Consider the following 13,474-nt stretch of genomic DNA (forward strand, 5'->3'; position numbering starts at 1 on the left):
ACTCTGGAGGTGTTCTGTCCATATTTCCAGGCACCTGAACAAGGAATGTATCTCATCCCTCCCCTCAGCAAGCACAGACCTCCCAAGGGAAATCACGGGCCAGCTGCACTCGAGATTGCCTTGAGGACAAAGCCATCCATCCTTCCTGAGGACAAAGCCACTCAGGAGAGATCCACCTGAGGAACAGAGTGGCTCTCATGATATGAGCAAGTGTGTCCCTAGAGCTTCCAGAGCACCCATGGCTCACAGCCCTCCAAGCAGCTTCCATGGTCGAGGTTCAGCCCACACATCATTCCCAGTGACACCACCTCAGTGCCCCAGGGCTCCCTGGGGCAATAATCCCAATGGTGACATTATGTCACTGTCACTGGAGTAGATCCATTCAGTGCCCAGCAACTTAAATTCCCCAAAGCAACTGATTTGCTTAAGTGTTTGTTGAAATACTACTAAACCACCACATCATTCAGAGTAAGAGAGCACCTTCAGCTCAGGGGTGTAGGAAAGCACACATAGTGGTGAGCTGCCCTGTGAGGAACCAAAACCATTTCTGCCTTATTGACTGGTCATGTTAAACTGAGAGTCCTTAAGACAACCACAAAAAATAGAGGAAATTCTGTGAAGGAGCAAGCTGCATCACTTCTAATGACTGTACAAGCAAAGGGAAGCCACACTGGGAATTATTTTTTTGGGCTATCTAAGGACACAAGAAACTCAGATCAGATTATTAAAACTTGAAGAAACCTCCACAATGATTCTGAGCAGAAGGATTTCTGGGCCAGTCTAAGATGATTAATTACTTGTGACACCTCCAGAAACTTGAGACGCTCCATGCAGCACAAAAGGAAATTCAGATTCCCTGCAGCACCACAGGCATATGCTCTACATCCTGGCAGTACCATGGCTCAGGGAGCTCATTTTATTTGTGTAGCCCCTGGGGTGATGGGAAGGATGGCAGGCAAGGGGTTAAGTAGTGGCACCATGGTTTCTGGAAGGGAAAGTTATGCCTCATCAACCAGCTGGAATTCATCGAGGATATGAACACCAGGGTGGACATGGGAAAGGCAGCAAACACCATATTACTGAGATTTTCAGGGTACATTGAACACAGGTCCACAAAGGAGGTCAGTGCTGATGGCCAGATGGTGGCAGAAGGGGAAAACAGCCCTGAGAAGTCAGGAGCCATGGGGAGAGGGTAGGAGACCAGGGTGGGGGTCTGACTGGGGCAACCTTCCTCTCTGCCACCCCTCCATGCACAGCCACGACTTCTGTAACCATCTGCCCCACCAGACAGGAGGATCATGAATGTCCCATCGATACTCTGAAAACCTGACCCATGGCATCCATGCGTTCATCTTCTCCCAGGAGTGCAACCCTCAGATTTCCAACCCATCACACTCATTTACTAAGCTAACACTGTACAACTGCACAGCTCTGTGCTTACCAATCCAAGTATCCTGCAGTTGCAAGAGGTGTGAAAATGTCCAGCACGGGCACTTCACTGCTCAAGGCTCACCTGCCCCAAGCCTTGGGCCCAGCAGATGGCACATGGCAACTGCAATGCTGCTCCTTTAATGTCATGTGCTTCCCTCTGTGATCAACTCCAAGTCCAGCTTTGTTACCCCCTGTTATAAAATCCTAAAGTTAAACTGAGGCACAAAAGCCAGATTTATGTAGAAAATTGATTCATCATCTCTTTACCAAAAAGGTCAGTGATTGGGAATTTCATTCAGAAAAGAGGAAAAAATTCATTCCAACTCCTTTATCTGTCTTGGGGAATTGAAGAGTGTTATGCTGGAAATAATATTTCATCTTAATGTAAAAAATTAATTAACCATGGAAGTAGGAGAGTGGAGCTAGGCATAACCTCCTACAAGAGGGATTCAGAGTAGGCTGGTAGAACAGCAATTGTTCTCTGCTCCTTGGCTCTATGAGTGTTTTAATGTTTCACATGACACATTGAGCACAACACAGAAGGTGGAAACCAGACAAGTCCAAACCTCTGCATGCTTTTCTTTTGCAGGGTAAGAAATATAGATTTGACCCCATCCCCAGTGAATCCAGGTCTTCCATACTCCAGTGACTGGTTTTGCTCCACTGCTAGAGCTAAAGACAAACCACCAAACTCTTATCCCACAAATTTTGACTGTGTTTTGTCCCTCAGACAAACTATCGAGCACTTTTGAGACAAATGAAGAAATAGTTACCAAATGACTTAAAGTTTTTTCCACAGTTCAAAGGATTGTAATTTTTTTTCTCTTTAGTCAAAGTTTTCTTAGAAATGCAAGTCCCTGAGACAAAACAGGAGCTAGAAAGTATGTGAAGGTATTGCTCGTGGTCTGAAGACAGTGAGACTACTTCTGTAACATCTTTTTACCTAGGGCAAGGCTGTGATGGGCTTGTCTGCTCCTTTTTATTTCAAACTTCATCTAGAAGATTTACAGCAGCACTGGCAATGCTAAGGGAGGACTGTTCATCCATTTGTAACTCGAGTTTGGCAGTGATTTACATCTGAAGCAGATATTTTAATCCCACAGTTGCATATCAGGTATTCTTGGATTTACCACAGTTGTTCTTTCCTCTGGTCAAAAGAAAGTCATTTGGGAAAATCATACACATAAATCCACCCGTTTATAACATTTTTAAAATCAGTTTTGCAAGCTATCTCCCAGGACACAGCATTCTAAATCTGAAAACATGCTGTCTTTTAATCACCAAGGTTGAGGGACTGTATCATTGTAGGGGAAAACACATGGCAAACAGAGCTGACCCTGCTGACCTCACCCTGTCTTTGCTCCTCAACACCCTCAGCAGAGTGTGTTTGACATTCCAGCTAAAGCACCTGGCAATGCATCAGGGCTTGGGACCTGCCTCCTGCTTTATTTCTCCGTATTAGATGCAAAAATTGCATTCCAGTTCAATACTGAGCCTTTCCATTCAAATCTTCACAGGACCAGACCCAGAATCACTCCACAGTGCTCAAATTGCCTTCCCAGGTGCAGCCACCTCTCACCAGCCAGCCTGACCTCAGACACTGCCAGTGCCACCAGCTGCAGCTGCTCAGCTTTGCTCTCACCCTGCAAGAGCCACGAGAACTATTTGTGGGCACTTCCAATGCAGCTTTCCTCGTCCAGGAAAAAGCCCCAGTGATCCCAAAGAGTGCCAAGAAGGCCTCAGGTGCCAGGGGTCTGTCCCACCATGAAGCTGTTTGGCACAGCACACGATCCCTTCTAACACCCTCAGTCATCTTGTGGGCAGGTCCACCCATTTCCATGTCTCCTTAAAGCTTGGGAAGAGCTTTGGGTAGTCAGAACTTTTGATCTTTATTTTCCTTGCAAACACTTAAGAGTCTGGAAATAATATTTCCATGGCTAAATGACAGAGGAGCAGACCCCAGAGCCATGCAGGCTTGCAGCAGTGCCATGCAGATGTGAGAAACACCAAGTTCTTACACTGAGGTGATGTGAACTGCTGCCTGGGGAGTGAAGAGGATGGTGATATCTCATTGAAAACTCCAGGGGACAACTGAAGAAGCACTAAAACATTGCACTTTTTCTTCTATAATTTTTTTTTTTTTAGTTCATTTAACATTTGCTTCTGGCCCAGGTATGATGTGAGTATGAAGGACAGACTCAAAGCATCATGAAACCATTTTGAGGAGGCCCCTTGAGTAACCAACCCATTGCTCAGCTCCCCTGCCCACGTGCACCACAGAAGCTGATAGATGGGCTGCAGTCAAAAGAAAAAAAAAAAAAAAAAAAAAGGTGCTGCCAGTTCCCTGTATGCAGAAAACATCAGCCTTGACTGCTTGCAGAGGTGTGCTACTCTACTAAAGATATCCCTCAAGCAACACCTATGCCAAAAGTGAGGATGCAAGTTCCATTGTATTGAAGCAAACCAGAGTTTATTTAGCATTTATTACCCATTTCGTTGTCAGACATGGCTTCTCGTGTGTTGGTTTTCCTCTGGTAAACGCAGACTTTTTAATAGTTTTAATTTTTTAATAAAATATATAAAACATTGTGCATTGCTATCCATAGGAAAACTGTAGTTTAACAACAACCAAAAAAAAAAAAAAAGAATAAGGCACATTCCTGTGCAGCATCTTCAAATATATATATATATATATTTTAAACAAAAAAACAAAAAGAAAACCTTTTTCAACCTCTTTGAGGTTGTTAACTTCTCACTAGTCACTGACACATCTCTTATATTACCAGAATTTCACTGTTGGAGATGGGTTGGGTTGTGTTTGACAGGGGAGAGCAGACTCAAAAAAAATAATAGGATTTTATCCCTGAGGTGTCAGTAAAAAACTAAATGTTCCCATTGAAAAGGAAGATGAAAAGACAGCCATAAATAACTGAATACACGATGGCAAACATCCAAGCACCGAGATGATTTCACGATGGAAGAATCCCCCTCCCTCCCATCCCCCATTTCTTAACAAGTCCTATTTGCTGTTGGGTTTTAATTAGGTCAGTCTCATGGCTTCTGAAGTCACAAGACAATCGGTGAGGATGCACCTCCCCCGCCCTCCCCAAATCATCTTTCCAGAGTTGTCATTTGTTCACAGTTCTCCCACGGTCCTCAGGAAAGGGAGACCAGAAAACCCAAAGTGGAGACCGAATCCTGGGCAGCGCCCCTCCGCAGCCAAGAAAGGAGCACTGCCAGCACGGTGTTCCCAGTGCCACATCCCACATGGGGCAGCTGCCACCGTCTCCTCCCGGCCTGCTTCTCATCAAGGGAGCTGTGGCACCAGAAAGTGTCCGGGAAGAGGGGTGATATCAGTACGTCAGGGAGAGAGAGAGAGAGATGGGGAAAACTTCACTGCTGTCCATCCACACGGCTCCGGGTGGCACACCAGATGGGGAAAGGGGAGAGCCCCGTGTTGTATTGTCCTCTCGGAGGCGTGGGGCGCCCCGGGGAGCAGGACAGCAGCGCCGGAGCCCCCTGAGGCTCAGTAGTAGCGGTTGAGGCTCCTGGTGCCCGGGATGTCGGGCTGCCCGTTCATCCAGATCTCGCGGATGATGCGCTCCCGCTCCTCCAGCCGCTGCGCCCGCTCCAGCTCCTCCGCCGAGGTGAACACGTTCATGTTCAAAGTCCTCTCGAACCGGCGGTGCCTGCGGGCGGACAGGTCCGACGTGGTGTCCGAGTCGTCGTCGCTGTCGCTGCTGTCGCTGTCGCTCTCCCGCTCCCGAGGAGGTTTTTTGGAGGAGGAGCGCTTGCAGTCCGTGCGGCAGGACACCCTCAGCACCAGCGCCAGCAGGGTCAGCACCAGTCCAATGCACACTCCGGACACGAAATACAGGGCGGCCCGCTCGGGGTTTTCTGCAAGGAGAAAGGAAAGGATGGAGGAAAAAAACCCTTCAAAGAACAGAACACACGCGGCCCCTCCGTGCACACACCAGAATAGTTTCTGGAGGGGCCAAGTTTCCAGCGCCTGCTTTTACTTCCATGCCCTCCTCTGTCTCCTACCCCCGGGGCAATCAGGAATTCACACCGTGGGTTTGCTGCCAAGGCGTTTGCCCTCCTGCAGAATGCGGGTTTGCTGCAGTTGTGTTTTGGAGTCGTGTGGAAGGGAGCAGCCCACAGAATTAAATGTGATCCCCACGGGGTTGACACCAGGGTGCTGCACAGCCAGCTGCAGGTAAGTGCATCTTGCTCTTGCATCCACTGCCTTCAAACCAGGCATAAAGATGACTAGAAAACTTTATATGCCCTGTGCTGTGGCCCTGCAGAAATGGGAGGCTTGGCAGCATGGCAAAAATGCACATTATTTATTCATAGACTTCATTTGCTTATCTAAGGCAAGAGTGCTGGCTCCCTGCCCAGACCACCAAAATATCTACCTGTGCTCCACTGGAGTCAGTGCACCAACAGGATGAGTCCTGCACAGCCACATTTCTGAGGTGATATAACAAGACTCCAAAGGATCCACCATACCTTTCAAATTAGGTCATCTTGTTTATTTACCACCTCCTTTTTTTTCTTCTTTTCTTTTTTTTTTTTTTTTTTAGGTTCATGGGACTACTTAGAAGTGTAATTATGATAAATGTTGTTACTACCATTCCCCTGGGCTGAATCATCCTGGTTTATTGGTACACTAAATGGGTGAAGGTGAACTGAGCAGCAGTGTCAAGGGCAGCTCTCCTCTGCAATGTATGCTGAGTGTCTTGAGCTCAGCGATGGAGTCAATTCCTCAGATGAGTTTTATTCCCTTGAACCCTGATGGATCCATAACAGCTTCCAGCAGCTGAAACCCTGACATTTGGTCCCAAAAGATCTCTGTAGATAAAAGGCTTCATTTCCCTGCACAGTGCTTTTGGAAGTGCCCTTTCCAGCCAATCTCCTAAAGCAAAGTTTGTAAAAGGTGAACTGGAAACTATTTGCAGATGTTCAAAACTGAATAGGGCAAGACCTTGTTCTAATTTCAAAGCTGGCTCCAAAGTCCATGTTCTGAGCAGGGGGTTGGACATGGGGACCTGCAGAGGCCTATTCCTACCCAAATTATTCTCTGAGTCTGTGGTCAGAGCCCAAACACTGCCTTGTGCTGTTCTGGGCAGTGTGTAGCTCAGTGCCTGGAGCTGCTCATGGAACAGTTACAGGGATGAAATGCCTTTGTGCTCTTCACTTCTCTCCCAAATGAAGCTCAAAGGTGACTGATGAGCCAAGGTGGAATAAGATGTCAAGATAGTCAGAAAATCGGCTAATAAATCATTATAGACTCATCCAAGAGTGGTTGGTGTGGATGACTTAGGGAAAAATCAGGCTGAAGATAGGGCAAAGAAAGATGAGGAAAGTCCAGCAGATAAGTCCCAAAAAGAAAGAGGTGCATCTGCCTCCTGCAAACTCAGCTGTAAGGCAAAGAACAAGCAGGACACTAAACTGAATGCGCCAGTGGGCCCATAGCAGGGGGCTTGGAACTGATGGTCGTTAGGTCTTCAGACAGTCTGTAAGGTATCTTCCAGCCAAACAGCTCTATGAAATGCAGCAGTTGTTGGAAGGTCAGATGAGACCAGAGCCACAGGCTTTAAACTAAGATATTTTGACAAAAGCACAATTCCAAAGGTAAGAGAGAAGATACCAGAGCAGGCAAGGAGAATGTGCCAATGGCCCCTGCAGCAGCCTGGCTGAGTGAAATCCTGCCTCCAGTGAAGGCAATGGCTACTCTGAATTCAAGGGTCAGGACTCAAATTAAAACTGCATACCCTCCTTTGTTGCAGTAGGAGGAAAAAGCAAAAGCTGCTGCTGCCCATCCAATCCTATGGGAACAGTAAAGAAAATAAAAAATAAAAAGCACCAGGAAAAGCAGAGTCCCTGCCTGATAACACTTTTGCCTCCATGTGCAATTTAACTGAGGACAGTAATCACCCAGCTCCTTCTGCAGGTACTAAGAAGGGCACTGTGGACACCTAGATCATGGGAGTGTGAACAAATGAGCAGACCTGGGGTGTTTTTCCTGGAAGGCACTGGGTGCAGTCTGCCTTGGCTCTGCCTGGCTGACAGGATGCCATGCACCCTGAGCACCACATTCTGCACACACATGGGCTTGATTTGGTTGCATTAGTTCCACTGCTTGCTCCTTTAGAGCCACTCATAAAAAAAACATAGATTGGAGCCTGAGACACAGACACATGTGGACTCTCTGGCCCCGATTTTGCCCGTGTCCTGCTTTTCCTTTCTCCTCCACACTCCTTTTTCCATGCTACTGTATCCAGTTCATGAGCGATTTTTACCTCCATTGCTACTTAAGCATCCATTTTTCTTCCCCTGCTTGTGCTCATCCATACAGCCCTTCATGCAGTCCAAGAGCTGTAATTGAATTTTTGGGCTCCAGTGGCATTTATGAGCTCCTACAGCTACTCTGTCAACATCTGAGACACTGTCTGGACTTCCTCACGGAGCTGTAACCCTGTGTTCAACTGCACTCTTGGCATTTATCGTATGTACAATCCACTTGCACAGCAGCATCTCCTTTTTTTTCACAGCAGAAAGAGCAACTAAAGCTAAAAAGTCTCTGCTCTGCTTTTTCTCACTTGAAATAGCCAAGTCAGCAAAAGCCTAGATTTGGGGGTTTGATGGATGATTAGTGATTTTGAGAGCCTACCCCATTGCATGTTCTACTTCTAAAGACCAAAACCAGGCACCTTCTTCAGCAAATGGATGCTCAGCACCTTCCAAAAGCTCAAAGGTGGCCCAGATTCATCACATCAACAGTGAACCTCCTTAAAACACTCAATATACTTGAAAAAAAAGTTCTTTAAAAGCATATGGACATGAGCAGCTGGAGTTAGCACAATTTTGATATGCATTCTTGTGTGTATGTGTGTATACATTCATTAAAACATGGATTTTGACCACTGAAGCTTTTTCTTCCAATCTGTGGATTACAGCTCAGAGCTTCCAGCAGGACCCAATTTCTGCCAATCTCTTTGACTGGGGCTACTTTTCCCCTTCCTCATATTTCTCTCTGTGTTGAAAACATTGATAAAAATGTCACTGATTCAAGCGTGAAATTAGCCCATGCAGACAAAAGATATATGCTCTACGTAACTCTCTACACAAAAGTCACCATTTTCTAGGCACTCAAACTGGCCTAAAAAATTAAAACCACATTTTATTTTTCCAACCAAACCAGCAGCAATTACGGAGCTTGTTTCCTGAGGGCTAACAATCTGCTGGGAGCATCAGCCCAGACTGCCATTAATTCCCCAGGAAAAGCCCCGGGCCAAGGCTGTTATTGCTATTGTAATAAATTGTTTCAATAAATAAAAAACAATCTAGGCATTAACGCTGCTGGCTTCCTGTAACGGCTTCATGCATTCCGAAACCTCAGTGGGGAGGAAAATTTCAGAGGACCCCCAGTAAAAGGTTCAGCATTAAGCATGGCCAGACAAACAGTAGGAGCAATATCTTCTAGGGAATTTGCAGTCAGCCCCACAGGCTGCCGAAATCCCCTGACAGAACAGAGGAAGCTCTCCAGGAGCCCCTTATTAGTAAGGCTCAGGCCAAGCAGTCTAAAATTTGGAATGATCTCCCCTGGGCTGTATTTTGGAAGCCCCTTGTTAATAACTTGGCAGCAAAGCTTTGCTTATGAAAGAAGAATAAACCAGGAATTTGTGGAGGTTTCCCTCCAACTGCTTCCTCCTGAAGGCAGTGACAAAACTGGGATGTCTCCTGTCCAAAAGGAGGCACTGGAAGAGCTCTGATACATTTTGAATGTTTAGTATTTATATAACCACGAGGGACGTTTCTGGTCTTGCTGATAGTCTGTGACTGCAAAGACAGTTCCAGCTGTTACTGAGACTGGTGAAGTCTTTCCAAACACTCAGGCAGGTTTTGGAACAGGTCCACAACAAATAGCACATCTGAGGTTTGTAGGCAGAGATTGCCTCTAATTAAAACCCTAATTCTATAAAGAAAACCAGCTTCCAAATAAAGGGTATCTCTGAATCTTCTGCAAGACTCAACTCCAAATAAAATTTATCTGTTGGGTCAGCTACTAATTTCATTCCTCATGGACATTATTCACACTTCTTCACTGTTTATGAAGAAATAGGTTCTGGAATCTGGAATGAGACTGATACCTAACTGGCTCTGATATGTAACCATGATAGCTGCAAACGGGACTATCTATCTGCCTGCTGTGCTGTCTTTTTTTTCTTCAGTTGTTCATAGGAAGATTCCCAGCTCTTATATGGAAATATCAGTCAAAAAGATGGTGGAAATGAGCACAGAGCCTTTTGCTAACAATGGCACTTCTCTGTGCACTGCAAGACTCTCCATGTGTGAGAGACTGAGTCTGCAGACTCTTCACCTGCAGCTGCCTACCCAAAACTGCCATTCTGTGCAGAAAATGTCAACACCATTGAGCATGGAAGGCATTCCACTATTTTTGGATGCCCTCCCCAGGCTAAAAAAACACCCCACTGCCAGGAGAGAGGAAAGGTAGTAGAGAGGATCATCCTTTCAGGCCTGCACTTTACCAATGAAATAGCAAAAACCCAAAGCTCCATTTCCCTGCAGTGGATCTGAGGGTATCCACCACCCTCTGCCCCAAGAGAAAAACCACTTCTTATATTGCCCCAGCCTATCTACCATTTTCTTTTGCAAACTCCTATTCTGAGACAACTCTCAGCACAGGGAAGCCCTGAATGCAGCACTTTCATTCTGCAGAGAGCACCTGAGGGACGTTCTCAGTGTCATGGAACAGAGCAGTCCTTGCACTACTGTTTCTCTTTAGCTGCAGAGCTGTGGTCAGGAGCAGTGGGAAGATGTGTCACCCAGAGTCAGCCCTCCCTGGCTGCTCAATGCCCTGCCTCTCCTGAGCCACTATAATGGATCCTCTATGGACATCAGCTGTGGCTTGAGCTGCCTTCAGGGCCCCAAACTCAAGCAGGCACAAAAAAAAAAAAAAAAAATCCAGCTGCTCTGCTGTTCAAAATATGCAATATGAAGAGAGATGGCTTGGCAGTGCTCTAGTTTATGCAAATTATATTTGTGCCCTGTGACACAGTTTGTCTTTGAAGTCATAAGCTAAAACCTCTCCATACTCCATATAACAAAAAAATCATGACAAATCCATAATTTCCACTAAAAGCCAAGGCTAAATTACATGCAGCAGATAAAGATGGTTTAGGACATCTGCTGTTTCAATCCATGGGTCAGTCATCAATTCATTTTATAATAAATAACAAACTAGACATATATGTCACTGAGACTCAAACCCACCCAACAGGCATAGTGAGGAACATGGGAACCAGCTGATTTTTAAGGTCTCTTCCAACCCAAAATATTCTATGGTTCCATGATAAATTGGAAAACATAAGCAACCAAGTCTTGAACTCAGCACCTGAAGCCAAAGTTTTGAGGTCTGAGTTTCCCTATTTGGATCCAGTGGATATGAACACAAGGAAACCACAACAAGACAAGGCAGACAAATCTCACAGCAACAGGACAGGTAAAGTTGTTTGTGCTGCAGTGAACTCTGGAGGCTCCTGCCAAGGCTGACACCTTGTGACGGGGATGAATCAAGACCTTGTGCCCTAAAACCAACAGAGTCAAAGAGCTCTGCTGTGGTCAATGGAAGCAAAGTCCATGGAGCATTGTCAGCAGCCCTGAATCATAGTCCCAACTATCCTGTACCACTAATCCTACAACTTTCTCTGCCCATTACTGCTTAGATGGGGAACACAGTATTAACAGCATTTTCTTTTATAGTAGGGATGGGAAGGTAGGTATTCTCATGTAGAAAAAAAGTAAGCTGTATGTAAGGGGGGAGAAGTGGGATAGACAGAAGACTCCTTTAAAGCTTGTTTTCTAACTTTTCCTTCGAGATACCCAAGCAAGAAAACAGCTAAGCTGTTTTATCCTGCTCAGCTATCTTCTGTGAAGAACACTACTAATTCCATTTAATCTGCCTGACTCTCAGGGCTGACAGGAAAAAAATGGATCCTGATGTCAGCACGGGATGTTCTGAAGAGCAGAAATTTGTATAAGCCTTTGTAAAGACATCCGTGGACGACAGGGACAAAGGAACTCTGCAGACCTGAGATATTCTAGAAACACGTGGTTTTATTGCAAGGGTCGTGGGTAAAGAGGGCTGCTTTCAGCCACCAGCCTCGGCTGAAGTGAAGTCCCAAAGAGAGAGGGAGAGAGAGAGGGAGTATGAGGGAAGGGAGGTAAAAAAGCTAAGTGAGGTAAGGGAGGTAAGAAAAGTGCCGGGGTCAGGGCGGGAGGAGAGAGGGAGGTAGAAGAAGCAGAGGGAGAGAGTGGGCAAGAGAAGGGCAGAAGAGGCAAGAGAGCAAGAGAGTGAAGGGAAAAGAGTAGGGAAAAAGGAGAGTAGCGAGAGGGGAAGGAGCAAGAGACTAAGAGGTAAGAGAGCCAGGACCTTGTTCCAACACATTATATCTCCTTTTGTGTTGAATATTCTGATTTACAGTGACCAACCAGCGCAAGATACAAAACCTATCATCCTGTATTCTAAACTCTAAAGACTACTGTTCTTATCTGCTTTTTCCTTGATACCTTGGCAGGGTGGAGATGGACTGCATTCTTGGGTCCTTTTGTTTTCTGTCCTTCAACCTGTCTCCCAGTTAATCACCATCTTCCTGCTGCCATGCCTCCATCTCAAAGCTGGCCTTAATTTCTATTTCACTCACAGATTTTATATCTCCAGTATTTCTCAGCAGACAATCATATCCATAAGCCCGTCCTGTCCCATCTTTCTCAACAACCCTTCATGGTCCTCTTAGAAGAACCCTTCACTAAAAAATATGCAGAAACACTCACAAATCTACTCAGTGGTCCCAAAGTGCAAAACCCAAGCTAGCTGCTTCAAATCCAAACACTTGGATTAGCAGCATGGTGGCATCTCAGCAAGGGCAAGACCATGGCACCAAGAACGCACTACAGTTTAATGAATTAGCAAGACTGAATTAGCAGGCAGACATGAAAAACCAGTTCACAAATACTGATGTTTTAGTTTATATAGACTTGAAGACTTCCAGGAATGGGGCAGCCACAACCTCTCTGGGCCAGTGACACTGTGCCAGTGTCTCACGATCCTCACAGTAAAGAATTTATTCCTAGTGTCTAATCTAAACCTACTCTCTTTCAGTTTAAAGGCATTACCCCTGGTTCTGTCACTTTTCTTTCACCTTTTAAAGTGATTTTTTTTAGAAGACTGCTCCCCCGTTACTTGAAAGATACACGTGGGTGAAAGATAAACTGTGATCCAAGGAAATCTTACTCTAAACTAGATTTAAATATACAATTAAGTAGACTCTCAAGTTACTTCATCTTCACACTTCTACTGAAGATAAGCCAAATTCTCTTAAGCAGTGTAAAGATTCAAGTGCTGCTTATTTTCCAAATTACAGGACAACAAACTTGCCTCCCTAATGAGCCAGGCTTTGATCTCCAGGAAAATGAAGCATTAGGAATAATACCACGTGTAAGATTACATTGTATTTAACTCCAGATGAGAGCAGACTCAGTGGAAGGCAGTGCACAGTAAACTGTTATACTCCTGCTAGAGCTGCCCCGGTCAGGCTTTTCCAGGGAGAATTCGCTGAGAGAAGAGTGAGATGCACAAACAGCTCAGAAAGGCAGATTTAGCCCCAGGTGACTGTGAAAGGAGGGTCTATAAGAAGCTTGCAGGAGCCCAGGGAGATGTGAGCCAGTAGCAGACATACCTGTGATGAAGGCATAGGCTGCCAGGAGGTTGCTGAGCAGGGCCATCTCCGTGCCGACGCCCACGGGCTCCATGCTGCTGCTGCTGCTGCTGCTGAGTGCTGGTGCTTCTGTCTCATCCACAGGGAGCAGGACAGGACTGTTGTCTACAGGGTAGAAAGTGGCTGACCTCCCTTTCTTCTTCTCTGCTTTGGCACAGAAAGGGAACAAGGAATGAGGAATGTAGAATGTGATCCTTATTCCCACCAAGTCAGCATCTCTGTCCAAAAATCTAGAACTG

The 13,474-nt window shown here is 45.8% G+C and overlaps 1 protein-coding gene and 1 long non-coding RNA gene across 2 annotated transcripts in view; one reads left to right on the forward strand and one right to left on the reverse strand.

Moving 5' to 3' along the window:
- Positions 1–13,474, forward strand: part of LOC136358731 (uncharacterized) — a 152,982-nt gene that overhangs the window by 63,757 nt on the left and 75,751 nt on the right. The window lies entirely within an intron of this gene.
- EVA1A (eva-1 homolog A, regulator of programmed cell death) overlaps positions 4,946–13,474 on the reverse strand; it is a 205,045-nt gene continuing 196,516 nt past the window's right edge. The window contains exons 7-8 of the mRNA XM_066314697.1: positions 13,197–13,382; positions 4,946–5,328 (exon numbers count right to left, since the gene is read on the reverse strand). Of these exons, the coding sequence (XP_066170794.1) occupies positions 4,958–5,328; positions 13,197–13,382 (557 nt within the window). The 3' untranslated portion in view covers positions 4,946–4,957. The remainder of the gene's footprint in view (positions 5,329–13,196; positions 13,383–13,474) is intronic.

Source organism: Sylvia atricapilla, chromosome 3, assembly GCF_009819655.1.
Source record: "Sylvia atricapilla isolate bSylAtr1 chromosome 3, bSylAtr1.pri, whole genome shotgun sequence".
Taxonomy (NCBI): domain Eukaryota; kingdom Metazoa; phylum Chordata; class Aves; order Passeriformes; family Sylviidae; genus Sylvia; species Sylvia atricapilla.